The following is a 25,118-nucleotide window of genomic DNA, read 5'->3' as shown; positions in this document are numbered from 1 at the left end:
GGCCAAGCTCACAATCAACTTAAACGTTGCTGGGTAGAACCTAAGGTCCAGTCAGGGGCCTCAAGGGCTGCCAATATCTGCAGTCCTTCCATGGGTGCATTGACAAGGCTTTGCACACTCGGAATTCAGTCCCAGGAGCTTATGGGCGGCCCTCGAGTTTATGGCAGTTAAGGCTATTTCAGGGAACTCGGAGTGGCTTCGATGCATGGAAAGTCCCCAAACCTCGGTTTATGACCAAGTCCGATGCTTCTTCAAGTTTTCTCATTCACAAAACCATCACAGAGCATCCACATCAACCTGTAAATGGTCAGGTACATAGTATTTCCTGACATCACTTACAGGCGGAGCTGTCTTGATGATCGCTCCAAGCATAAGTGAGAACCGAGTTGATGCAACAGAGAAAACAGGCCTGCTATGGGAGCAGTGATATGATGACAGGTTAGGTGGATAGCAAGAATATGGCCTGAGGAACCTAGACATGTCACGTGGATATGCATACTTGTAACTTATCTCAAAGTGTTTTTTATATCTCTAATTTTTCCCACTGTGGCAACCTTTGCTTTTTGGATGTAGCCTGTCTGGGATCAACTCATTGTGTCATCTCCATTTCCACCGGACTCAAAGCTATAGACTACAGATAGAGGTGTCGATCATACTTCGTTAGCACACCTGCAAAAACGCCCATGTTAGTAAATTACACAAACGGTGAAATAAATAAGTGTCGTATACGTATTTATTGTGTACAAAATAAGCCTGTCTACAACGGTTTTCGTCCTACGATCATAAATATATTAGGGAAATATACGTGTGATTTAGGAGACTTAGCCCGAACCTAGGAATAGTCGGTCTCTTCCTGGAGAGTTGATAACATAGAAATCTCACGATGTAGATATCTGCTACCATGCCGGCACCAAGGGTGATATTCAAGATTATTTACATAGATTATTGACTATTGCATGTCAAGGCAGGAAGCCTTGGACTCACCCTTGCATTTGGCTTTGCGACTTCAGACATATCGGTAACTTGGAAGAAAATCACGCCAATCACTAGTTGGGGCATGTTCAGAATGGGGGCTTGACGGGAGAGTGTAAAGACGGACTTACTCATCATCGAAACCGTTACGGGAATGATCCCTCTAAAAGCTGAGACTCAGGTATAGTGGATAATACACACCGAAGTCATTATGACGCAGACGACGCGTGCTGCGATCCTTTTCCTCTCTGGCGGAGTAACTTGAAGACGTGCATCAATATAATTTAATCAGGAAGAGGAGATGACATACGAGCCCAGATACGCCGTATGAGGAAACTACAAATGGGGCGAATATGTCTCGAGTAAAAATAAAGGAGAAAATCGATGTATCCTTGGCATAGAAGGTTTATGATAGCCTAACGGTGAGGAGCGGTTGGAGTTAGCACCGGTCAAGAACAAAAAAAGCGCTAGACACATACTGTAACAAATACCTGGGACTTGTTTCATGAAAATGATATCAGAGACAGTGTCACTTAAGTAGCCGAAGTTGACGCGAACCATATGATCCCTACAAACATAATGATCTATGTGAGGCTCGAAGGAATGCTTTGCTATCATACCATGTCGCATGCAGGAGGATGGAGGAATCGTCAAAGCATGTGACTAGGTAAAAATAAATGCCTTGCGCGACGAATGCTTGCTGGAGCCTGTCCAGGAGCCTGCGTAAGTCCCTACACTTAGCGACAGCGATCATGTACAAAGATGTGCCTGAAGCCTACTATAGAAAAACTACCTGGAACCATGATCAGCGGGTATACAAAGGTTGTAGGCTATATCTATATTTTAAACATACAAACCCCTGAAGTGCTTTTGAATCCTTCCGTCTGTCATCGTCTTGCTTAAAGAAGACATACACTAAATGAGTACTAACGATCAGCATTACAAGTCGATGTCGATCGAGAAGCCGCCATAAGACCTACCTTTAAAAGTTGTAATCCCATACATACTTCCAGGTGAAATTCAATTGGTAAAGCCTGGAGGCAAACAGTGAACTGCGTACACGGCCGAGACCACCATACTGAGCAGAAAGGAGCCCAGCTGCTCGTTACGGTTGAACGTCACCTCCGTGCTGGACATGGCTCAATGTAAAGCGAGGGCCCGCCAGGATTTGCGCCGTTAAAAGAAGAGAGAATGAGAGAAAACCTGACATAGTAGCGACGGTGAATGGGACGTCGAATGATCGGGCGGCATAAGGCCGATCAATTTTACCCTCTTACCTTGAGGCGGTGATGACAAGTGCCCTCTGTTCATCGGAGTCTGTTGCCGCCCATACCATGGTCGAATTTGTAAGTTCTGGAAGTCACTTCATGACCATAAATGTATTGATACCTTGGATCCGACGCCATAGATGGGAGTTCAGGGATTATTCTTTATCATATGGCCTCCCGTCGGCCCTGTCGCTGGGAACGCGGGAGTCTGATATTATATGAATAACTAGCCGATGCCTGGGTCTACATTCAGACGCTCCCCATTTAACCTCCAATTTTCTCCGCATATTGCGTTATCCGCTTACTAACAGACGTTCCCCATTCGATCTCCAGTTTTCTCCGTTGCATTGTGTTATGCCCAGTCAATACGTCGCCTCTCAGGATGGCACTCGCATCTGGGCTGATGCTGCCGGCACTCCAGGGAAGCCGCCTGTCATCTTTATTCATGGTCTGCTCTGTTCAAGCTTGAACTGGTCCAAGCAGTTTACCGACAAGCAGCTGCTGGATAACCTGTATATGGTACGTGTAGCCGTGGATGCAATTTTCGTAAAGCTCAAATTATTTTAGATAAAGTATGAGGTTAGAGGCAAACAATACTTCGTGAACTGTTCGCCTCGTTTAAGATGGATCTTCTTCAAATAGACACGTGGGCACGGTCCCAGCGATCAACCGGAATCAGAGAAGTCCTACGTTTCTGCAAGGCACGCAGAGGATTTTCAGGCCGTGTGCACCGCTTTCAACGTTAATAAACCAATTGTCGTGAGCTGGTGCGCACCTTCTCTCGTCTCTGTGATCTTCGATGCTAAAGATTTGCCTAGGTCCCTTGGAGGCCTCGTCGTTCCCGACATCCTGTCTCGGTTTGGTACATCCCCACTTCCCTTGGCAGGGCATGTCATGTTCAATGCGGTCCCTTGGCACTCCACAATACCGGAGATCGCCAAACCGTATACTCTCACCATCCTTCCTTCGCTGTCCTCTCCACATACCGTCGATTTCCAGAATGCGCTAAAGGAGTTTATCAGCGGGTTTGTCGCTCCCGACAATTTGGGACTGATTTCTTTTGAAGACCGGTGCACATGGATGGGCTGTGCAACGAATATGGTGAGCTTTGATGTACACCATGGATCGAACCCTTTTTAACGGGATCAAACAAAGAACATTGCAGCTCGGACGTTTTCCCTCTCACGTACGCAGGATGAGGCTGCCTTGTTGTACGTATCGAAGAAGCTACCGATACTCTGCATCCAAGCTACGGAAGATATTATGATGGAACTAGAGAAGCATGAGGAATTTATGAAGAAAAACTTTGGGGACAACTTGGACTATCGGAGGCTTCCTGGAGCGGGCCACGCGCCTTTTTACGAGCTCCCAGAAGTTGTGAATCCGATGATACTCCAGTTCGTCCAACGTGTTTATAAGAACAATCTGTAATTTTGATACCTGTCCAATATTCGCATGTTTCTTCAGGCTACACTAGTGTCGCCGAAGCCAAATAATTCTCACAGCCGCTACCGATCACTGGCGGCTCTCCTTATCTGTGATGTTAAATACTTCCGCCATTCTTAGCAGCCTTTTCGAAGCGTGAAATCTCACGTATGGGACCATCACTTCCCAGCCTGATTATCATATTGCTCAAGTTACTATGACCATCAGTGAACATACCCTCCTCTTGAAGAAGCGTGAAGTAGTATATGAGCGATTCACGAGAAAGAAGCATTGTCACGTTGGTTTCGTGGTGCGAGCTTTTACCTTGTGTGTTCTCCATTTCCATAATAGCTATGATATACCCTTTGAATATTTGGCGGTGTTCATATCTGGCTCATTCTTCCCTTCGGTACAGGTTATCGCGCGGGACTTGGATTCCAGTGGACCAGTTATCAGGTTACGTGGTTCTGCTTGGCCTTGATCAGACGTCTCATATTTGTTACCTTCAGCCTTGCGGTCAGTTCATCAGTCCTTGCGACGAGCATTGGTGCTCTAGTTGCTGCATCGTATTCGAGTTTCTGTATGTCCGTAATACAGGATCTCTTCTATTGAGTCTCAGAACCTCGTCACCCAGATGGCCGTCGTCCCGTATACCTCGTCAGTCTCCCACTGCTCTGTGTGGGGTCTTTAGGCGTCGCTCTCTCGGTCAGTTCCTCAACTTATGATCTGGTGGGTTTTTGACTGAGTACGTCCCCTGCAAGGTTGGCCTAATTGGAGATTTTGTGTGCTTGTTCTTGAACGGGTTTGTTGTAAGTTCCCTTTATTTAAATTTGGTTGGGATATTCTGAGAGCTTGGCATGTAGGTCAACTTGGTGCTTAGCCCTTCAGCGGCGTACGGCGTCGATATAATGCATTCGAGGAGTGCGGGCGGCAAATAAGTGAGTCGTTTCGTTGCACATTGATACAGGATATCTAAGCTTATTAAATCTAGTGCATTACGATCTTTCTTGATGTCCATATTAATTGCAGGGATCTTACCTAAGATTAACAAAGTTGGTGTGGCTACCACCGACGCAATCGCGGCTGCCTTTGCTTTGTTGGGATTTCTGTAAGTCGCCTGCATGGTTGTGACGTATACCCTGCCTCATGTTTCTGGTGTAGGACAATGTGCTTAACTATCAAACATGGCGACAGGATGGGGCATTACGTTGATGTAGAATATTCCACGGCGGCGAATAATTAGCTTGGGACCGCAGAGATAAACGTCTGGCAACGCTCCTTTCGAGCCTTCGACGCCGATAGGAAAATAGTCTTGTTGCAGGCCGAACTCAAGAGTCGTTACAATAGATTGTCCATGACCTCTGTTAGGCATGAACACAAAACGCCTTCACAGCACCATGTAATTTTATTAAGGCCGTTGATACATTAAACAGCTTCGCATCACTTCGGATAGTGTACGGTTCAAATGATTTCGGACCATGGCCAACTGAACGTACTCGACGCCAAAACTATTATACCAACTAAGTTTAGTCTCCTTCTCTCAGATGAATTGATCTGTTTTAAATCTCATTCCCCGACACTCGGGTGCGGCCCATTGATAGGCGCTTAATCTTCGTCATAGCTGACTGTGCAGGTATCTCTCATTCATTCGTGTAGCATCACCGCTGGCTTTGTTCGCAATTCAGACGTACTTCGTTTCGGGATGCATGGGGGCCATTTAACAGAGTCGAGCAAAATAGGGACATTGACATTCTCCCGTGGCTTGCGCAAGTCCAAATTTTAAAATATGAATTACGGCCTTCCACAGAATACGTCCAGACCGTCCTGGAGGAGCGTCACAAGGCACCTTTTTGTACTCTCCTCTGCCTCAACCAAGAGTCGTTTGAGGCACACATCAGAAAGAGCCCGGCAGCAATTTCTGGCAGTGAAGGTCTGGATCTTGGAGAGAACTTGCTCATTGGTAGGCACAATGACGCCATGAGAGGTGATGGTAAAAGTGTAAGGAGTGTGACATTGGAAATGTAGTGTTATGAAGGTTACATGGGTGCAGTGATCAGAAACCTCGATCGAAGTGGATCGCTAGTACAGCAGCAAAGAGAGCCCTAAAATTACACTATCGTACATGGGAAACACGATACAAAATCAATACAAGAAAGACAAGAAACAACCAGAGCCTCAGATCCCTTGCTCTATATAGAGCTTCTCCAGCGCAGCAGACTGAATCTTCCACACGGGTTCACACAGCTCCGCTATCCTCGAAGCATATCCTTCAACCTGCTTGTCGGATATGATAAAGTCTAAATCCTCTGGGACCAGAGATCTCCCAATACCGATGTTCCCTGACCTCAGCTCGACCCACAGCTTCTGAAACTCGGGCAGGAGATTATGCGACAAGAACATCTGCTTTTCCCTCTTCCCTCCGACGCCTTTAGCAATTGCGTAGAAAGTTCCTTGATTGCGATGCATCGCATATGGCTTATGAACCGTCAGGGATGCCGAGAGAACATCCAGAAGAAACAGCATGCGGACAGTATACCAGCTCTCTGGGTTCGCAAGCTTCATGATGACAGTAGCGCCAAACTTGATGGACAAGAAAGCAACGACAATTTGGGATATAGCGAGGAGGTCAGAAGGGGAGTCGTATTGAGTGCGGAGGTGGTGGGCGTCGAGGAGAGCCAGGTCGAATTGGCGTGTAGTCAAATCTTCGGGAAGGGTCGTGAAATTCAAGGAGGGAGAGGATATCATCTGTGGACCCAGTTGGAATAGCGTGAGGTCCGCGAATATGATCGTGTGTCGGTCACGGATGCTTTGCTCGATGAGATACGGGTGCCCGCCATCGGCGGGGTCAAGGGAGACGCCAATGCCGGTAGATTGTTTGTTCTTCTTTAAGATATAAGTGGAGAAACCTCCGGGGCAACAGCTGATCTGATCGCGCTTAGATAGATAATCACAATGAGGCAGTGTGACAACTGACCCAAGGTCCAGGAAGCGGAATGGTCTCCCGGAGAAGGGGACACACCACTGAACGTGGTCGTCGATTTGACCCATGATTTTCTTCATTTTCTTGAGCCATCTTTCGCTGAGTTCCATGTCTGCATTATCGGCGACTTCCCGCTGGCTCCTGAAGTATTGTTGGATAGCTGGTGTGCGCCGGCCCTGAACAAAATTGGATATTATTTGGGTTTGAGCGAATACTTACGTACCTTCTGCTTCAGTTGAGTAAGGCGATCGAGGTCGCTGCATCCGTTATCGATAAGTAGCGAGCGAAAATTCGTCGACATGGTGCTGGACCTGGGATGAGCAGTCCAAGGTATAATGAAGAGAGGGAAGGGATGGGATCAGCGTGTAAAAGTCACTTTATGCACCCCTCGCTTAGCATCCGGTTGCCGATGATCCGAGGTGCATCGGAATGTCCTGATGCCAATAAGGAAAGATGCAATACAAAAAGCCCAGGCCACGGTGCTGCGCACGATTCAATTCGTCAAGCCACCAACCTATGTGAATGCAACCTAGGCCACTTGTGAACAACAGAATTCTTTAACAAAGTTGTAAGGGGATGTCATCTCTTTGAGATACATACACAGTGGAATATGATGTGTTGAGTGTGTTGAGATTTGGACTGTATCCAGAGTACATGCTTGTAAGACCTTTAGTCTTTGGGTTACAAACTCCTGAGGGGTTTCCCCATTGACGTCTCATATTTATACTAGACTACACCTTTTCTAGTAATTTCTACCTGACTTCTTCAATTTCCCTCAGATTCTTTCCTTACTCAGCATGCTGAAATGCCAAATTCTCTCGTAGATTCCAACAGAGTGGGAACAGCAGGGTCTAGGTTGGTGATAACTCGACCATGTTTGTAAGGCTCTTACATAATGAGAAAAGAATATTTGCAAGTACTGTAAAGGTTAAGTAAGTAAGGGTACAAAGGATGGAAGGGATATACACACCTCAGTCGGCACAGCGATAGCAGAAACGATCGATGTGCGGAAAAGCTAAGCTACGGCTTATATACGTGATCGACGTGTGATCGTGATGAAGACAAAATCGGTAATCTAAGAACGGCAAGGCAATAAGTGGAAGAATCTCCAACCTTACAGCATTGGACATCTTGGGTGCACGGTGGGGTAAGTTCACTTTGTTCATAAATGTTGAAGAAGCGACGTTATTATCTCATTTCCTGTGGCATGAAATAAGTGTTTCCTCCCAGTATAATTGGATCTCAGAACTCTCGCGCCTCTGATGTTTGCGGTCCTCCAGAGATGCATACATATGCGACAAAGTAGATCTGAAAGAATAATGATGTTAGCCCCAGTAGATGTAGAAGAAAATTCCTGCCTTCGGCAAAGCCGATTCCCATAGAATAACGAGGTCCTGGAGATTGTCAATACACATACAAGCCAAGAGAAAATGGAGCTTACGATCTTCTGGTAGTTTATCTGCTCATAGCTTGATACTAACTGAAATTTAGTGTGTATACCTTATTTAATCAGCCAAGGATCCATACATTCTCTAAAAGACATCTGCAGGTTAATCAAGAGCAAGGCCGGTGTTGGTTGAGAAAGACACGAACCCTTTATTCACTGCCACATAGGCCGCCAATGGCATATCCGGCCATGTGGTTTTCCTCTGGATCATTGCACCGAAACACTGATGTCGGAGGTGAGGATCAAAATCTCTTTAGACGACCGCAAAAAGGTTCTGGGTCCATTTCTTCCCAGAGCCTTCATGGTATTTGATACATTCTCCATGGCCTCTGCTACGCGTGGTCCTGTAGTCAGACTTGACACTCCATATGATCTAGTGAGAAAGCATATCGCAACATATGTGTCACTTCACACGTACCTACATCGTCCGGCTGCATGATAATATCTGCACAAATGGAATGTTGAATAGATACACTTCCTTCGGGCTGGGTAGGATATCTAGTCTACTCCGTCTCTCCACGGCACCCAAAAGTGTTTCCACGTCAGTGGCATGATCCCAAATAAATTGCAGTGCGAGGAGCTGAGGACGGTTCAAGGATTCATAGCGGATCCGAGAGAAGGCGGCCAATGAGCACCTCAGACTTCGATTTTACTCTGGGTACGCCGCCATATATCGAAAGATGTGTTGCAGAAGATGATAATCTCCGCATCTTCATATCGGCGGCTAACGGATGAATACTCTCCATAATGAGATGGGATATTCTCTGTGTGTGTGGAACGATAAATCGTTCGATATGTCCATACTGAAATGGACGAGTTTCAGGGTACGAAGACACGGGACTGATAGATGGGTGAGGTAGCAGTCGAGGCGGTGTCCGCTCTGAGACTGCAACTGTAACGCGTGTGATGTAATACGTGTATGGGAGAGTGGAAGGACCGGGCCTCCTGTGAGGTTCGTTGAGGTGAAGGTGCCCACGAGGATAGTGAGCTCTCGTAAATCGGGAAACTGGTTGAGATAAGGTTTGTTCTGGGATACGATCATGTGGGCCGGTTTCATCTGCTGTCAGGGTCTCGATATTCGCGAATGGGAATGCTATCGACCACGGAGACATTCCCGGGGATGGCGGCGGGGCAATCCAGAAGTCTTTGAAGCGTAACGTGCCCAACTTCTTTGTAGATTCCATTTGTAAAAGATAAAATGATGCCTGGCGAGTCGAAGTTCTTCCAACGTGCCCATGTTCTTGATATGCTCCTCGGCTGTCGGGATTCTGTCGGTCAGATGGTGCTCACCATACACTGGGTATGTTTCCATTCCAAACAGGCTGTATAAGTTGTTCTGGTGGGCAGGTATGTACGCAAATCCGGTAATGTCGAGGATGCAACAGTCGTGATTTTTGGCGCGGAGGAGGAGAAAGAACACATCATCCGTGGGGAATTGCGGCCGACTCTGTACAGAGATCTCCAATGGCACATTTTGAGATCTGGTGAGATAGATCTGTGGACTGACAATATTTGTCTGCTCGCCTATTGGTATCAGGTTGTATTGGCTAGGAGCAGGTTGACGATATTCGAGGTATTGAAAACTACGATCTTCGTCGAAAGCAACGGGGAAAAAAGGTTACATTTCTCCATTTGCGACAGGTCAGAGATAATCGCATGGTGGTATGCAAAGACTTGGCAGATCTTTTCACGGCGGAAGAAGTAAAATACCCAAAAAACATCGTCTGGCAGGCTATGGATAGCGGTTTGCTTGGAGAAGGTCATTGATAGCCCCTGCGAGACTGATGCAGTGACTTAGACTGAATAAACGAAGCGTTTCCGTTTGCACCTTTGAGATCTGAGTAGATTTGATATGTCTCAGAATGTATATAATCCTCACCACCCATCTGTTGACTTGGAACAGGATATTTTTTGCCTGAAATATATGACCTTGATCAATTAAAAGAATGAAATGAGTGTTGAACGAGACATGTGTAACCCGACTCTTTCCTCAATAATTACCCATACTGTATGCCATTCTTTACAGACCCTTTCATTTATCCATACTTCAATCTAACAGTATATATACCTGGTAGTTGCATTCGCATCCTCAGTCATTTCACTATTACTGGGCTGAATGAGGTATGCTTCATTTAACTCATATACCATAGATACTTTACTCATTCGTTCCCTTAGTTCTAACTACTTTGTTCATTTTACCTTACTGAGGATCCAAGGAACAAGTCAATGGAGGAAGGCAAGGACGCGGCGCTTCCTATAGGTCGAGAGGATCTAGCTTCGTCTAAGAAGGAATGGAATATATCACCTCGTGGCAGAGCAAGAATTTATTGCCTTCTCTTAGACAATGATGCGGTGAGAAGCAACAGCCTGAGCTTGGAGGACGTTGCCAAATAACAGCCAAACATTCCCTTTTTCTGCACTCCGACCTAAATGGTTTTCTTTCCCGTACTGTCATCATGATTTCGACAACGGCTGTTGTACTCTTGATTGATACACATCTCAAATTCCTGATAGTGGTCGAAAAATTCCGGGTGAGTCCCTGAGCCGTATCTACAGGGAATTATGACGATGCGGTGCCAAGTAACTGTCATGAGCACTGGTCCCAATGTCACTTTCTTGTTTCCGCGGTCTTCGCTACGCCGCAGACAACGACGACATGCTCATTTTCGGTGGCCGGCCATTGTTCCCATTGCACTGACTGCGGAATAGGGCATGTTCCTCAGCTCGACAAGCTTTCTATTGAGCTGGTTACCTAGGTCGTGTAGGCAACTGCAAGGCTGTCCATGAATCAGAAACCGGAACCCATTTTCCGTGTGGCTTAACATTGTATTTCTGTCCAGTCCCCTTCTCTCTACAGCTCGCTAAACAGCACTGCCTAACGAGTGTATATTGGCGGGGATTTGTCATTATCTACACCTCGTGTTATCTCCACTCTTCGGGATCTCCTAGCCTCATGTCTTTCGAAGGTTTGTATAGGTCCTGCAACGTGTTTTGGGCGAGGCATCATGGTAAGGTGGTCCTTGGGTGTCTTTGCTCTAATGGAGCACGTCTGAACTATTTTTCGTGTTTGGTTACATCACCCAAACCATCTCCATGGTTCCCTGCTTCCTAAAGCCCCCCCTCCTCTGTCGATCGCGTGGGAGGCAGGGACAGATTTCCTATCAAAGTATATCAACCAGCGCCCCGTCTAATGAATGGACTAGTTGGTATTTTCAGCCTCCCAAGGATTCCGTCGTCCTTCCGCGATCTCCTATGTGCTTCGCGTCTCATATTTGGCAGAGTTCCGCAGCCATACCGACCTCCTTAGGCTGGATTTTGCCGACCGCCACAGAACGTGTATGTCAGACGTCATCTTTGTGTGGGCTAATCAGGCTGTGTAGATGATAGAGTATGCAACTTTTTTCTGGATCTGCCCTTTCGGGAAAGTCCGGCCCAGCGGCCCTGGGCGGGGCACTGCCATTCGAGTCAAGTCAATACGCGTCAAGCTGGTCCTATATAAAACTTGGATACAGTGGGTTGCTTTCCTACCATTTCCCCCGCATTCCTGACCTACCATGCCCGTCAAACAGGTACGATTCGCCCTCGACCAGACCTACAAGGTGCCGCCGACACCTTCTCCTGCCAAAACGTCGTCGACGTTGCCCTCGTCGAGAGGATCCTCGTCGCGACAAGAGTCGCGCCTTCCAGGGCCGACCCCATACTCCCCATACTCCCTTCCCAGACCCAAAGTTCGGGTTCACCATCCTCAGGTGCATTCACTGCTCAGGGTCGCGAAGCCCCCTGCAATCAACTACGACCTCGCACATCACCCCTCCACCATAACCACGGACTATTCCACCCTTTCCTCCCGACCCAATTTTCTCCACGAGCCTGCCCTGTCGCCGCCAGTGTCTCAGCTGACACTCACGTCTCCCCATCTCCTCTGGTGCATCCGCGTCCATCCCTCGCTCAACGGCGCGTATGTCACGGTCGCCGATGTTCTCCACGCGATGTATAGCGGGCTGCGGGAGAACATCGCGCCCGCCGAGTTCTATGGGTTGCCCTCACAGACGGAGATGCGGAGGGTCACCGACGCGTATGAACAGCGATACCGGCGCATAAAGAGCCGGAGCGGGTCGTACGAGGAGAAGAAGGCTGGCGTGAAGCGCATCGACTTTTTCATGGGGCGGACGAGATTTGCTGGGCTTTCGCCTAGCTCCAAAGGCCCTGATGTCTGGGCTATGAACATCCTGTGATTGGGATGTCGTCGTCGTCCTCCTCACGTCATCAGATATCGTTACTTTATTTTTATCAGTCAACTTGTATACCCACGCACAATCATCTACAGCATCACTTTGTAACCCCGTCATTGTCTCTTTTTTCTTGTACTCTTATGTATGTAGTTCTCGATTATGCCAATTCGATGACTTCCTGCGCTAAGGACCCAGTGGTGCGTTCAGCCTCCATGCCATGGGCACGTGAAATAGCTATAGGGCTGTACAGTTTGGTTTGGCGTGCTTGTTTCGCCTTTCGGGGTAAGTACCAAAATTATTTTTTTTTAAAGGTCGGCATGAAAATCCCGGCACTAGGCTGCGATCTTCAATCTGTAACCTGGCGACGGACCAGAGGCAACAACTGAAGTGAATTTATAACTTGTTCCACCCCCTCTGCGGCGATAAAGAGGGGAAGGAGTTTATGAGTGTTGACCACGACGTGCTTATCCTTCTGGGAGCCATTCATTCCGTGTCTATAGTAAGAACTGGTACAGGTATGGGGAACACTGGTCATGTAACGCACATTCGATACCAGGGAATACATGCATGCGTCGGGATCGGGATCGGCAGCAGCACAGCACTGATGAATGAATGAATGAATGAATATATCCGTGTTCTCGACAGTTGATTTCTCAAAGGCGGCCGAATGATATGATACGCTACACAGCAGCATTGCCATATCGCCACCTCGAAAAGAGTGCGCACGTCCACACTGGATCATCAACGCAAACTGTATACACAGCGATCTCAGCCTTGGGCAAGCGCCCCCGCTTCCTCTCCCCGCGATCTTCCCCATCTAATTCCGTCCTCAGAGAGCATCCGCGGGGTACGTGCCCTCCCCTCCGTGGCGCACCGGTCTGCCTCCCCATTCCCGTGTGCTCGGGAACATACTCCAGGGCGAGCTTCTCACGGAGCTTTGGCGAGGCAGCGAGTGTTCTCGATGGGTTTTTTTTTTTTTTTTGCGATGGCTCCACACGAACCTGTTCGAAGCCGCCCTCCGCGCCTAGAGGGTCAGCGCGACGAAAAGGGGCCAAATGGGAAAAGGCGTACAGTTGATGGGGGGGGAGTACCTTGAGTCGTTCAGTTTTGACGGCGCCCTTCGCTCGTGGAGACGACGAGTCGAGCAAACAGTTACTTCCGCTCGGTTATTGGACTGCATCGTCGCTAACGAAACACAGTCTGCGTCTGCGGATCAGACTCACATTGATGGAATGATAGCCTCACCGCAACATCTTGCCATTCCGCCATCATCGCAGTAAACCATCACTAGCTGGGGCCTGATCCCCCAAAGCGGACGCGGACGCAGCCCCAACGCAGTGCTCTGCCTCCCTCGTCGTTGCGAACCGTACCATGCCGCTTGTTCCTCCCGACGTTCAGAGCGTGGTATCCAGCTAACTTCTTCGAGAAGGGTGACGTGCGCGCAGATCCGACGTAGTCTTCTGCATCCACGAGCTTTTCGTACTTGCCGCCAGGGAATCCATCAGACATTCAGTCCCTGTGAAAACGAGCAGGGGTAAGCTGAGAAATTGGGGGGGAGGGGGGAAGTGGGTATCGAGCAGACCATGACGAGTATGTACCCTTGATTCTCCCCGTTTTGACGGCGTAGAACACCTTGCTCATCAAACAAGGTGGCTGGTGGTAGAGGAAAGGGAAGGAGCGGGTCAACGGACCGCTTTCCGGCATCACGTTACCCTTTCCGTTTTGGCCCGCATTCCTAGACCAGGACTGACTGAGGAGAGGATTTCTGTCCCTTCCAATTCTTTACCCGCAAAGTATTTTTCCAAGTGTTTTTACCCAAAAATATAGTCTCGTGAATATGTGACTGTCAGTGCGCCTCATCTGCGACGGCGACCAAATGCTGTGCGGCGTACATCGGTCAGGAAGCTGAGGCGCAGCATAAGCGTATGCCTGCACTTGGTATGAACGAACGTCACTCACGCTGAACGATGGAGTCCACCTCGTCCCATTGGATCCTAGACATCAACCACCCAGACGACCGGCTGGCCATATTGACATGGGTACGCGCAGCACGCTGCTTGCCAAGGTACGAGCTACGACCGAATGTCGACGACGAACGACGGGCTGAACGAACGACTAAACATGCGCTCTGCATGGTGAAGGGCCGGGATGGGGTTTGGGAGCATTTTTCTCTGGACTTGGTCGGGGTCAGGCGAGAGTGCAGAAGGTCGGCCGGTGGTCGTTTCGAACTTGCCGTAATTACCTTTATATATAGTCTTCAGTTATTTCGACGATAGTCGCTCGCTGGATCGCGCGCACCTAAACGATTTTTCCTCTGCTCCCATGATGTTGCTGGCCAAACTGCTGCTGTGTACCGGAACCGCTCCCTTCGTTTCCGCTGCGTGCGATTTTGCTCTGTTCCATAGGACTTGAAAACAAGAAGGATGGACAGCCTCTCGCACCGCGGGTTTTCTCCGTTAGCGATACCTTCTCCGATGTGATGAAAAAATAATATTCCACGGCAGCGAGACGTTGTGACACACCTCCATCTACTCTGCCCTGTCTCTCAATCCAAGATTATTGCCTGAAAGCTGATGTTTCTCGGATGTTCTGGTAGGCGGTGGGTAATTCTCCAGCATAAGAAGGCCATTTGAGGACCCCATGTAATGTCCACGACAGGGGCCGTGTCCTCTGCTCCAACCGCTTTCTAGGTAGGACGCTGACGTGGTCTTTAGTGGTGGCGACGTCTAGGATCAAGCGAGCTCACCAACATTACATTTACTTCTCGACGGAGTTTCATCCTTGCGGGTGGTGAGTGACTGGGAAACGATGCACCTGCTTCTTCTCCCAGCGAAATGGGGACCTTCCTCCTCCTCATCATTTTTTCGACGGACGATGTGCAACAGCAGGCGGCGTGACGGATGCGAGTGCGAGCGAAAGAGAAGTTTTTGCGTAGTCATGAGCCTGGAGAAATTCAAATACGTCCCGGTCCGGTCCTCCGGGATATGTCGATAAATAACTCACCTAAGTAGCACGCTCGGACTGGTTCGTTAACGTCCATTTCGATAAATGTCCATCATCTGACTTGTTCACCTCATGGTGTGGGGAACTATCTACCTGGTTGTCTTTTAAGATGTGGAAAAAGAGATGCAACGATTGTGTTTTCCTGTCGGCTAGGCTTGTCATATGCATCCAAGATTTCTCCGTGTACTACTAATAAGTCGACCCAGGCGAGTTCAACGTTGTGAGCCGGAAACACCTGTTTCGCGGAATTCCGCAGGAAGAGTGCATTTCCAACCGCAACCCTCATGACATACTGCCACTGGCATGTGTCTCCCAGGACAATGATGCAGCATGGCATGTCGATGAGTATACTCTTAGGACTTTCTCCAGGCATTATTCGCCCCTCTTGCGGTGTGGAGAGCAAAAGAGTTGTCCTAGATAAATTAACCGGTCGTCGTAGTACATGGATTTTTTCTATATTACAATATGGTTACCTAACTGGAGAAACGAAAATAATCAGCCATGGGAAAGTGATATGACGGGAATTGCTCCTACCTATCGATTAGCGGGGGGGAGAGATTTTGGCGGTGGTCATGCTGGGCTCACGAGCTCCGCTAATACGAGTAATGTTCCCCAAGCCCCCGCGGCCGGATGACCGTGATTCCCCGTCGCTGCTTTTCGACTGCTTCCTGATTATGTTTATGTCGTCGTGCGGTGAGTTTGACGCTGTGCGGAAATTCCCTGCACCTCCACGACCGGTGGAGACGAGCTGTCGCAAATAGTGAGCGTGAGCCCCGAACGCGTGAGAGGAAAGGGGGGGGGGAGCAAATCACCTTTTGGTGTTGGATGTGAGGGTTGACGGTGCGATCTCTGCCTCGCGGCTCTGATTCGTCTGGAGGAGAATGTGGGAGGGGCGGTGAGGGTTGAGGTCGGATGTTTCCTAGACCGCCGCGGCCGAATGAGGCCTGCCAAGGGAAAGGAGTCTGCGCCAGCCCACAGGACGGGCAAAATGACACGTACCAGCGGCTTGCGACCCGTCGTGGGGCCACCTGCGACAGCCCTGTTAGCATACGTGCGTGAAATAGAGGAAAATCACGAGATGGCGTTTTGCGATAAGAGCTGCGATAAGGGCAAAGAGGCAAGCGATAAGGATGCCCGTGGGGGCAGAGATAAGGCTCCGGGGCCTTATCTCTGGCTCTTACCGCCACCATCTCGTGCGGGAAAATGAATTCTGGGACTCACTAGGGGGCTCTACGAGTGTGCTGGCGAACGATTCTCTGTTTCTGGGTCTGTTCTTGTCGCTCTCGCCGCTAAGGGCTCGGTTGATCTTGGCGCCGAATGCAGACATGCCTCTTTCTCTGTCGCGCGAGGCCTCTGAGCGTGGTCGGTTCATCAGATTCTTCCTTGGGATGCTGGGTTTATAAGGACGCGGACGGCGGTGATAGAGGAATGAAGGAAGGGAAGAAATAAACTCTCAAGAGTCAGTGTTGGTGCGATGGCGCTAAACGTGGGCAATCAGGCGTGACGGCCTTTTGAATTTCTGTAACGCTCAGACTTCGCAATAATTTGCCGTCATAAGGCCACATTTAGGACGGTCATATGGTCACTCTAGATCCATCTCAGACGCCGTGACTGCGACTGTTATGTTCCCTCAGACAATCGGGCTCCTTTCGGTGGGAAAAGTGGATCCGCCCGCGAAATTTTTCGTCCGTTCTGGGTGATCACAAGAGCGCCTCGGACGAGGATTATTTTTTTTTTTTTTAACGATGGAGAAAGAGTTTTCCCAACTGACGTTCCGCGACCCGTAACTTTTGGCGGAGGATCTGGTTTTTTTTATTTTAATTTTTCTCCCCCCTTTTTTCCTGAGCTCTCGGCTTCTCTTCCTTCGGGGATCGTCTTTGAACGTGTGTTCTGCGGGTCGAACGTGCTGCCGGTCGGTTGCGGCAGGCATGCAGTGATCTGTTCCTTGACCAGTCAGAACTGAGACGAGTGGTGTGCAACTGATGGGGTGCGCGTGATGTTTCAGTTTTGGGGGGTGTTTTTCTTCGATTGGACTGGGTTTCTCTCGGCGCTCGTGGCTTGATCTGCATCTCTGGGGTCATGAATGAGAAAAATAATAGTCATTGTGGACTCGCTACATCGCATCCCTCTGGCGAGCTATGGCGTGAGGCGCCTAGTTTTCACGCTTCAGTCTCCGGATGGCGTTTCGTTTGTGTTCTGCCAACTCGCGCGATTGATGGATGAGTCGTTGACATCTTGTTCCCCACCTACGGCTTGGCTTGTAACGCAACGTCATTTACACCAATTTAATGCCTTATTTGTACTACGACTCCTTTGTGCAGAGTACGAACGAAGGGCAGGGAGGCTTCACGTGCGTGGACCATGGCCCGCTCGAACGTTGGGTAAAGAACATGATGCAGCATGGTTAGTGCTAATAGTCGGAGTGCGAAGATCATCACATGGTGTATACTAATAGTAGATGGGTTTCTGCGGGCCAGTGTATTGCGCCGCAACAGCTGCATTAGTTTCCTTGCATGGACGTAAGAATGGCAGCGTGTTCGATAATCTGGCGGCAATGCTACTTACTGCGTATGCTGAGCTTATATACCAATATTATGTATTATGGTGGCAGATGAACAGTTTCCCAACAAGTAACTCTGACCATCGTTCCTTGTAGTACTCTCCGGCGGATGGCGAGAACGCCCAGTTAAGGAGAATCTTACTGACGCCCAGAATGTTTGGTCGTCAACTCGGTGTACACAAAACCCCATGACTGGAATTTTTGCAAACCCACCATCCACATGTCTATGTTACACGGGTTCGACAAGGCCCAGCTAGTCCGTCGACACTCAGCAGATATAGTTCCTAGGAATTTCCGACCTAACAATGACGTTAAGTGAAGACGTGAATGAAACCGGTAGTTACAACACGTGAGGGGATGTGATGCATGAGAAACATGGCGGTTTGAAGAAACTAAATTAAGGAAAGCACCCACATACGATGGGAACAAGGCACCCACGGGAATTATCTTCATGGAATTGTGGCAATAGTCGCGATTGGGAAAGGCTGGAAAAAAAAAACAAAGTTTTCAATGTGACGAAAAAAAAAAGGAATTACATGCGACTAAGAGCACTTTGATAAAGGGCATCGGGTATGCAGCTGTAGCCCAGAGCTGGAGTCGAGATGGCAAGAGGATAGGTTAAAAACGGTGCAATGTTACTACGACCCTGCATTGCATTGTTCGGATCACGGGCCGGGTTCCTTTCTTCAAAACTGAAACCACCACCATCACGTCTTTTTTTATTTAAAAAAAATTTTTTTTTTTTTTGCTGTTCTCGAAACGCCTTCAATCATGGAATTTGGCCTATATAGCTACAGGTGCGGATTCCGGGTCTTTTTTTTCCTGATAAGAGAGTCGGGCCCTCACGGCTGGGCTGGCTGCTCCATCTTACAGCCCCAGCCCGAGCCGTCTTCCGGTAATCTGGACTGGGAGCATGAAATCGCGATATATGGGGTAGTACCGTGGATATAGCTTGGACTAGAACGCCTGTAGTTACAGTGAGCCTTGGCGTGTTCACCGCGATGATTGCTAGCTGAGGGATTTTGCATGATGCTAACTCAAGTACGGCCGCGCATATACTTCGGGTGCCTTGTGATTCGGATTAACGTCGAATGACCTCTACGGGAAGTGGCGCACGCTCGATATCAGAAAGAGAGAGAGGGGGGGGGAGGCTGGAAACCGAAAATAGGCCGACTCCTCAGGTGTCATCTCACGACTGTCAGAAATGTTGGTCGTCTGGTGGTATCATTGCCTGTCTGTCATTTCTATGCACAGTCCACAGGAGCATTAATGTAGATTTCGAGCTCCTGCGGGAGGTGAGCTTGACATGGCTCTTCTTTTTTGTTTTCCCACTTTGGCCCATTGTCTATAGGCGTACCGACCAGATGGACCGGTACGGGTTCCATCACCATGCAGACTCGACCTCGACCTGAATAGCGCCGAATAATCTCTTGAAAACAGTTGTCGTGTCATACCATCTGCAGTCGCCTCACTTGCTTAATGGAGATGAGGTGAGACGACGTGCAAAGACAAAGTGTCATATCGTTCAGAAATGAACTCATAAGGATGGCGCGCGCGCCATCCTTCATCATCACCTGCACCGATGGTTGATGACGAAAAGCGAACGGCAGATTGCTGTTTGAAGGCGAAGTTAGCTATTAGCAGAGGGAATGTATGTCCTCACTGTCTGGTTTATGTTCTTCAGATATAATTGGAGCGGAAGACACTGGCCCCGGGGGGCCGAGAGACGCGATGCTCAGCTCAGCTTGGCCGTTTCTCTCAGCCGGCGGAGACTCATTCTTGACGGCCGTCTTCGGTCTGGTTGGGTCTACAAACCTAATGGCCCCCTTGTACCGTTGCTTTTCTCCATTCGCTCGAGTGAGCGACATCATCTGTCTAGCTCGCACATTGTCGGCTCCTAGGCTCCCCCTACCCTCTCATCAAATATATCACACTCAGGCTGGCGTAGCGCCTCCAAATTCGGGGGGGGGGGGGAGGACTTCCAACTACCTGAGAATCCAACACTCCCGCTGAGGTTGCCCTGAAGAGTGAGTGTGTTCGATCTGAACTTTGCCTTTGCAGTGATCGTCGCACTACTACCTTTTTCTGAATTATCGCAAGGTTGGGCTGTGTGTATTGATGGCAGACGGATGCGTGAGTTTACTTTGTCCCTCCTCCTGCGAGGGGTTCCGACGAAAGTACCTACTTCCCGAACTCGGACCAGACGGCGATCTTTTTTTTGAAGGGTCATTAATCATTACATTACCCGCACACCCGTCTTTCTTCTGAATTTGTGTTTTATCAAGAAAGAGCCCGCTCTCATCTTGCCGGATCGCCACAGAGTGTTATGTCTCTTTACAGACTAAGAATCCCTCTTAGACGAGATTTTCACGTAGATATTTGTAGTTTCGTGCTACTACTCCTAGTAAGCGGGCTATTTCTGAGCGGAAAAAAAAACCCCCCGCGGAAAATGGTATGTATGCAACTTTGACACAGGCTTTTGACCACTACAAATGCATTCGGGGTTCCCTTTAAGTGGTAAAGCCGTGTTTCCAGGAGGATGGCCTCCACAATTTTTTTTTTTCATCGTCGATGTTGGCGCCTGGTTATTGTTCTCGGCAAACACCGAGGACTCTCCTTTGTTCTCTCGCTATTTAAGTAGCACAGCCCCTTACCCCAGCTCTTTTCCTCAGTCTGTTAACGCACCGACGTGTCGAGATGGAGTTATCCATTCTTTAGATCTGGATTCTAACAGTCGATTCAATGTGGTGTTTGTTACACAGGTTGCTCTGGTTCTGGTGTGATCCCTCTTTTGAAACTGATGATTCAGACATGATCGGGCTGATATTGTGTTCCATAAGTATACGGCGAGCTTCTCGCCGACCTCTTATTTATTTAAAGTCACATAGTATTTTAGCTGGAAACTGGGTAGGAACAATCGTATCTCATTCCTCAACAGAAAGTGAAGTTTTTATTTTTTATTGTATGGAACATGTAACGCCGGTCTTGGGACCTCTCGTGACATCTGGACGGGTGGCAGTTTTGTTCAGGGGGTCTTCTGTCAGAAATATTGGGTGGAATTATCAGCCGTGGTGACCGATACAGTGGTCGTCGGTCTTCAGCGACGATCATATCCCCCCCCCACATATCACTAATTGGCATGCACGAGTCTCAAGCCTCCCTAAACCAGAACCCCATGGTTTATTCGTGCTACTTGCTAGACACTAGCACTTGAAATGCACACTCTATTTCGGAACACCCAAGATGCTTAAATATATACACAAACGACGTGGAGCAGGAGTCCATTCCATGAACTTTCTCTATTCTCCGCTTTCCATACATATACTTTTTCTCCAAAAGTTGGCAATATTGAACCATGAGCTAACAAAAAAAAAAGATAATGGCAATCGAACTGAAACGTTCATGCCCAGCTGCAGATCTCTTTTTAAGTTGGTCCGAGATGAAACCCATCTAGACCGATGAACATTCTGACGCTTCTCATTGGGGTAACTTGTACGTCTGGGCACCTCCTGACCTTGTAAAAAAGATGGAGATGAGTATCAGCAGGGCTCACAGAGAGGTTTGATATGCACCGGATGCCGATACGAGTGAGCCTTGTGGGTTAAGACTGGATATTTATGCTGCAGAAGATTAGGTATTGGTCAATTGTTCATCACAGATGGGTTATGTGCACTAACAAGACAGAGGTTGATCATGATGGAATTTTTGGGGTTGGATGGGCCCTATAAACTATGTGCACCTAATTTGGAACAGGCATATCAATCCTTTTGCTCAGTGTACAGTCCTGGTTTATATTTATATACCAAGCATGGTCTTCACATCCGGAACCTGATCCTGAAGCTCGAACCTCCCAATCAAAAGGTCCTTGCGGTGGGCAGTGGACGGCCGTAGATGTTTCATATCCATCAAGTCATCCATGGGCATGCAAGAATAGACCACATAAGTCGAAAGCCAAGAACTCAAGCTCACCCAGTAAAGTCAATATCAATGTGCATGTTGGGGGGAGAGACAGAGTTAGGAAAGCACGCTCCATCTGGATGCGATGTTGAATAGATTTGGTTCCATCAAACAATGATGTGGTGCTTCACCTGATCCAAGCTGCTTCTTCCTGATGTAGCATGTAATTTTTATTGTTAAGCGGCGCTCTCGCTTTACCCTGCTCAGACCACCGGATACAGTACTGGCTTTTTAAAAAATAATCATTTAGTGGCTTGTTGAGTCGCCTCTCCTAGAAGGATGGAAGAAATCGTAATGGACTCGACATTTTTGACTACCTTAGTTTGTAAAGAAGAAATGGGGCCAGTCACCTGTAGTGATCTCGATGTCACCTGATAACAGTTCTCTATGAACGCTTGAGAGAACCATGAGTATGTGGTATTCTAGAAGATGAGCACAAACCTTTCGTCATCCCAGTCCAATGTTATAGGACAGATCAGTCTCTCTAGCTGAGGATGACAGAAACCTTTGAGTAAACATACTGATTATTGCTATCTTCCCCTTGATTATCATCATCCCTCTCTTCGTCACTATCATCTTTAGTAGAGCGGATACGTTTCTTGCCTGCAGCTGGACTACGACCTCGAGTTGGCGAGCTTTGGGTGTTGCGGATTCTGGTGCCGAGTGAGACTTCTTGCCTGAGATGCGTGAATAGAGGCCATGAGAATGTAAGAGACCGAGGCCTTTCAGGGCTTCGAGGACCAAAATGGAGTAAGAGAACCGAGATGTGGAAACCAGCTGTGATGCCAAAAGGAGATTTAAAGAATTATTTTGATCAACAGGCCTACTTTGTCAATCATGTAATTGACGCGGTGCGGTTGACACGTGCGTTTAATTAGAGAACAGCGAAGCTGCATAACGACTATGAAACTGTACATCCTCTGCTAAATAATCATCGGTCTTATTGAAGTTCACACCGCGAACATCGTTAGCAGAAAATTCAGGATCAGTGATGATTCCCTGGATGAATTAGTAAGATAAGGATAAGTACGACACTCAGTCGGGCACAGCGATGGTGAAACCGAAAATCACCGAAACTTAGCCGGTTGGAAACATTCTCAGAGTCGGCTCATTTCTATGTAGTCAAGTCTATAATAGGCACTCACAAAAGTTGTATACTGTTATACGATCAGTGGAGAATGATGCAATACGACAGACAGATAGGACGAAGCGCTGGAGCGAACTGGAACGCACATGTTCCTACGTTTCCCACTTGAAAATAATGGCATCTGAGCCAGAACAGTTATGAACTCAATGTCAAACATACCTTTGTCATCACCCATTCCGGGTAGCCAGTAGCTTCCGCACCTTTAGTTGCCAGTCCATCAGAATCGACCTGGCCTTTTCCAAATAAGTATTCCTCGTCGATCTGAGCATGAGGTAAGTAGACATGCGCGAACAAAAGTGGGATGAATTCTACCTTAAATCCGAAAGAAACGTATATGTCTCTACTCTTCGCGGTCGTCGCCTCGAGATGTACAGATTTTGGCGAAGCGCGAGAAAATCCGTCTTTCATGAGAAGAGAAGACATGCCTTAAATATGCTTGTCAGCTTTGAAGGCTCCTATAAAGGGAAAAAAAAACTGGTCAAACCTTTCCCCTGCCAATCTGGATCTACAGCGACTTCGAACAAGTGCCATGAATCCAGACGATCAAGGTTCCGTGCTTTGTACGCTCTTAACAATGTTTTCTCCACTTGAGGCGTAAAATCCACAAAGAGGCGCTGTGGAACCGAATTTAATTGGGACTCTGAATCAATCAGAAAGTTGACCTACTTTAAGACCGCGTATCCCCCAACCCATCGCAACGGGCCAGGCTCCAGCCTTGAGCGCCTTTCTCAGAGGCAGATCATAGGTTTGCCCCGGTTTCAACCAAAGGGATACGGCAACGACGCGCTCTCCTTTCTCGTCGCTCGATGGTACTACGGCGAGCGTCACGACGCCCCCAACAAGCATAGTAATCTTGACAATGCAGCGCTGAAAACGCCGAAGACGCTCCATGGTCTGTAAGATTGGGGGACTTGTGGAGTTACAGTCTGTTACTTTGTTTTCCCTCTTGACGCATTCCAACCAATTCATGGCTGGATCGTTACAAAAAGCACGCGTCAATACGGTAGTAGCTGTTTCGACATCATCTCCAGTTGCTATCCGTACGGTGGCATCTGTGCCAAAGGTAGTCTCTGGGGGTGAAGACATACTGGGAACAAGTAGAGATGGAACACAAACTGGTATGTTAAGAGAATGTGCATCCTGCAGGGATGGGTAGACGAACAAATGGCAGACGGCTGTGTAATCCTGATTTGGAAAGCGGCCCGCTTCCCACACTCGGTCTAGTTCGTCCTCGCCCAGCATCGGAGTTTGATTTTCTCCCTAGAGTTGAACTCCGTCTCATCATCGCATTTTTAATCCACCCATGTCGATACGTGAAGTACGCTCCGACCCCACTGTCGGGCTCAAACGCGAACATCGCGCTCTTCAGGGAGCACCATATTCCATGTCTGGTGAAAAGCACTACGAGATCCTTCCTACGCCAAACGGCAGTGTTTATGGTCGATGATATGCACGGTGATCCACTCTCATTGGCCTAGACCAAAGGACGAGACCCATGCGCAGGCATATCACCGTTGTTATGCACCTGATTGAATTCCATGACCAGGATATACAGCTCTGTTCAAGAACAGGAGACACGGCCTCCATACTATCGGCAAAGCTCTCGAAACTTGGACCCACTCGCACGAGATCTGATTACCCAATTATCCAATACTGCAATAAATCAATAATCTGACCTCTCCAACGATCTGAACATGCTCAGTAAACCACACATGGAAGAGTCCTTCTCGAGGCCCGAAGGAGATATCAAAGGACATCTCGGTCTGCGCTTATACAAGCAGGGCCCAGTTTCAATGCTACTTCGCTCGGAAGTTTTGAAAGAGGCGCCCATATCGCTACTGCCATCATCCCTGAGCCCCCATCTTTCCCTTACTCAGCAACAAAAGTCACCATTCGGGCGGCACACTGGGTGATTCCTTGTCTCCTTGTCCAGGTATATTGCACGGTAGTTCATGTCGGCTATTTATCCTACAATGTCGACATGTATTTGAAGGTATAAATTATTAAAAAGCGGCAAAATACAGTCTGTATCCCTGCCGTGGCACTCAAACGTGATTTTTGGAGGTCTGAGGACAGGTGTGGATCCGGAATGCCAAAAAACCGAAATTTGGGCAGACATCGGTCGGG

At 48.3% G+C, this 25,118-nt stretch overlaps 11 protein-coding genes across 11 annotated transcripts; 3 read left to right on the top strand and 8 right to left on the bottom strand.

The window, feature by feature from the left end:
- Positions 1–1,006: 1,006 nt before the first annotated feature.
- BT62DRAFT_1079786 (uncharacterized protein) lies at positions 1,007–2,109 on the bottom strand (the record flags this gene model as incomplete). Its single annotated transcript, XM_043179523.1, has 10 exons — positions 1,007–1,046; positions 1,104–1,135; positions 1,174–1,232; positions 1,283–1,388; positions 1,452–1,469; positions 1,531–1,540; positions 1,593–1,747; positions 1,826–1,887; positions 1,953–1,978; positions 2,033–2,109. The coding sequence occupies 10 exons, from the start codon at positions 2,107–2,109 to the stop codon at positions 1,007–1,009; spliced, it is 585 nt and encodes a 194-aa protein (XP_043035334.1).
- Positions 2,110–2,261: 152 nt separating this feature from the next.
- On the top strand, positions 2,262–3,706 carry BT62DRAFT_936715 (alpha/beta-hydrolase). Its single transcript, XM_043187176.1, has 6 exons — positions 2,262–2,318; positions 2,381–2,759; positions 2,808–2,819; positions 2,883–3,007; positions 3,059–3,341; positions 3,396–3,706. The coding sequence occupies exons 2-6, from the start codon at positions 2,595–2,597 to the stop codon at positions 3,669–3,671; spliced, it is 861 nt and encodes a 286-aa protein (XP_043035333.1). The 5' UTR covers positions 2,262–2,318; positions 2,381–2,594; the 3' UTR covers positions 3,672–3,706.
- Positions 3,707–5,840: 2,134 nt separating this feature from the next.
- On the bottom strand, positions 5,841–7,000 carry BT62DRAFT_974301 (uncharacterized protein; the record flags this gene model as incomplete). Its single annotated transcript, XM_043189157.1, has 3 exons — positions 6,869–7,000; positions 6,640–6,821; positions 5,841–6,585 (listed from the first exon to the last, which is right to left on the bottom strand). The coding sequence occupies exons 1-3, from the start codon at positions 6,944–6,946 to the stop codon at positions 5,841–5,843; spliced, it is 1,005 nt and encodes a 334-aa protein (XP_043035332.1). The 5' UTR covers positions 6,947–7,000.
- A 1,510-nt stretch (positions 7,001–8,510) lies between these two features.
- BT62DRAFT_1011138 (uncharacterized protein) lies at positions 8,511–9,856 on the bottom strand (the record flags this gene model as incomplete). The annotated part of the gene is made up of 5 exons (XM_043177744.1): positions 8,511–8,672; positions 8,728–9,349; positions 9,388–9,539; positions 9,600–9,675; positions 9,732–9,856. The coding sequence occupies 5 exons, from the start codon at positions 9,854–9,856 to the stop codon at positions 8,511–8,513; spliced, it is 1,137 nt and encodes a 378-aa protein (XP_043035331.1).
- Positions 9,857–11,195: 1,339 nt separating this feature from the next.
- On the top strand, positions 11,196–12,499 carry BT62DRAFT_465681 (uncharacterized protein). The gene is made up of 2 exons (XM_043181022.1): positions 11,196–11,607; positions 11,662–12,499. The coding sequence occupies exons 1-2, from the start codon at positions 11,473–11,475 to the stop codon at positions 12,325–12,327; spliced, it is 801 nt and encodes a 266-aa protein (XP_043035330.1). The 5' UTR covers positions 11,196–11,472; the 3' UTR covers positions 12,328–12,499.
- Positions 12,500–12,793: 294 nt separating this feature from the next.
- On the bottom strand, positions 12,794–13,510 carry BT62DRAFT_936712 (uncharacterized protein). The gene is made up of 2 exons (XM_043187175.1): positions 13,396–13,510; positions 12,794–13,348 (listed from the first exon to the last, which is right to left on the bottom strand). Exons 1-2 carry the CDS (start codon positions 13,502–13,504, stop codon positions 13,005–13,007), a joined length of 453 nt encoding a protein of 150 aa, XP_043035329.1. The 5' UTR covers positions 13,505–13,510; the 3' UTR covers positions 12,794–13,004.
- A 67-nt stretch (positions 13,511–13,577) lies between these two features.
- On the bottom strand, positions 13,578–13,841 carry BT62DRAFT_936710 (uncharacterized protein). Its single transcript, XM_043187174.1, has one exon. The coding sequence runs from the start codon at positions 13,831–13,833 to the stop codon at positions 13,612–13,614; it is 222 nt and encodes a 73-aa protein (XP_043035328.1). The 5' UTR covers positions 13,834–13,841; the 3' UTR covers positions 13,578–13,611.
- Positions 13,842–15,868: 2,027 nt separating this feature from the next.
- BT62DRAFT_923051 (uncharacterized protein) lies at positions 15,869–16,654 on the bottom strand (the record flags this gene model as incomplete). The annotated part of the gene is made up of 4 exons (XM_043184471.1): positions 15,869–16,075; positions 16,140–16,271; positions 16,327–16,355; positions 16,549–16,654. 4 exons carry the CDS (start codon positions 16,652–16,654, stop codon positions 15,869–15,871), a joined length of 474 nt encoding a protein of 157 aa, XP_043035327.1.
- A 1,238-nt stretch (positions 16,655–17,892) lies between these two features.
- BT62DRAFT_465827 (uncharacterized protein) lies at positions 17,893–18,490 on the bottom strand. Its single transcript, XM_043181023.1, has 2 exons — positions 18,440–18,490; positions 17,893–18,372 (listed from the first exon to the last, which is right to left on the bottom strand). The coding sequence occupies exon 2, from the start codon at positions 18,338–18,340 to the stop codon at positions 18,026–18,028; it is 315 nt and encodes a 104-aa protein (XP_043035326.1). The 5' UTR covers positions 18,341–18,372; positions 18,440–18,490; the 3' UTR covers positions 17,893–18,025.
- A 338-nt stretch (positions 18,491–18,828) lies between these two features.
- BT62DRAFT_465491 (uncharacterized protein) lies at positions 18,829–19,495 on the top strand. Its single transcript, XM_043181021.1, has 3 exons — positions 18,829–19,182; positions 19,239–19,259; positions 19,328–19,495. The coding sequence occupies exons 1-3, from the start codon at positions 18,979–18,981 to the stop codon at positions 19,379–19,381; spliced, it is 279 nt and encodes a 92-aa protein (XP_043035325.1). The 5' UTR covers positions 18,829–18,978; the 3' UTR covers positions 19,382–19,495.
- A 3,631-nt stretch (positions 19,496–23,126) lies between these two features.
- BT62DRAFT_907256 (uncharacterized protein) lies at positions 23,127–24,077 on the bottom strand (the record flags this gene model as incomplete). The annotated part of the gene is made up of 4 exons (XM_043183660.1): positions 23,127–23,252; positions 23,304–23,416; positions 23,476–23,605; positions 23,658–24,077. The coding sequence occupies 4 exons, from the start codon at positions 24,075–24,077 to the stop codon at positions 23,127–23,129; spliced, it is 789 nt and encodes a 262-aa protein (XP_043035324.1).
- Positions 24,078–25,118: the final 1,041 nt, after the last annotated feature.

The sequence above is a fragment of the Guyanagaster necrorhizus genome (genome assembly GCF_019112545.1).
Source record: "Guyanagaster necrorhizus MCA 3950 unplaced genomic scaffold BT62scaffold_34, whole genome shotgun sequence".
Lineage (NCBI taxonomy): Eukaryota > Fungi > Basidiomycota > Agaricomycetes > Agaricales > Physalacriaceae > Guyanagaster > Guyanagaster necrorhizus.
This window is presented reverse-complemented; position numbering and strand designations above follow the sequence as displayed.

Bases quoted from the DNA above. Each gene is read 5' to 3' on its own strand.
- BT62DRAFT_936715 (XM_043187176.1), top strand. From the start codon at position 2,595: ATGCCCAGTCAATACGTCGCCTCTCAGGATGGCACTCGCATCTGGGCT. The intron at 3,008-3,058 runs GTGCGCACCTTC...AGATTTGCCTAG, and splicing joins AAACCAATTGTCGTGAGCTG to GTCCCTTGGAGGCCTCGTCG. The intron at 3,342-3,395 runs GTGAGCTTTGAT...GATCAAACAAAG, and splicing joins TGGGCTGTGCAACGAATATG to AACATTGCAGCTCGGACGTT.
- BT62DRAFT_936712 (XM_043187175.1), bottom strand. From the start codon at position 13,504: ATGCAGTCCAATAACCGAGCGGAAGTAACTGTTTGCTCGACTCGTCGT. The intron at 13,349-13,395 runs GTACGCCTTTTC...CTGACCCTCTAG, and splicing joins GTACTCCCCCCCCATCAACT to GCGCGGAGGGCGGCTTCGAA.
- BT62DRAFT_465827 (XM_043181023.1), bottom strand. From the start codon at position 18,340: ATGAAGATAATTCCCGTGGGTGCCTTGTTCCCATCGTATGTGGGTGCT.
- BT62DRAFT_936710 (XM_043187174.1), bottom strand. From the start codon at position 13,833: ATGTCTGATGGATTCCCTGGCGGCAAGTACGAAAAGCTCGTGGATGCA.
- BT62DRAFT_465491 (XM_043181021.1), top strand. From the start codon at position 18,979: ATGACCTCTACGGGAAGTGGCGCACGCTCGATATCAGAAAGAGAGAGA. The intron at 19,183-19,238 runs GTGAGCTTGACA...CATTGTCTATAG, and splicing joins ATTTCGAGCTCCTGCGGGAG to GCGTACCGACCAGATGGACC. The intron at 19,260-19,327 runs GTACGGGTTCCA...TCTTGAAAACAG, and splicing joins CGTACCGACCAGATGGACCG to TTGTCGTGTCATACCATCTG.
- BT62DRAFT_465681 (XM_043181022.1), top strand. From the start codon at position 11,473: ATGATAGAGTATGCAACTTTTTTCTGGATCTGCCCTTTCGGGAAAGTC. The intron at 11,608-11,661 runs GTTGCTTTCCTA...CCCGTCAAACAG, and splicing joins ATAAAACTTGGATACAGTGG to GTACGATTCGCCCTCGACCA.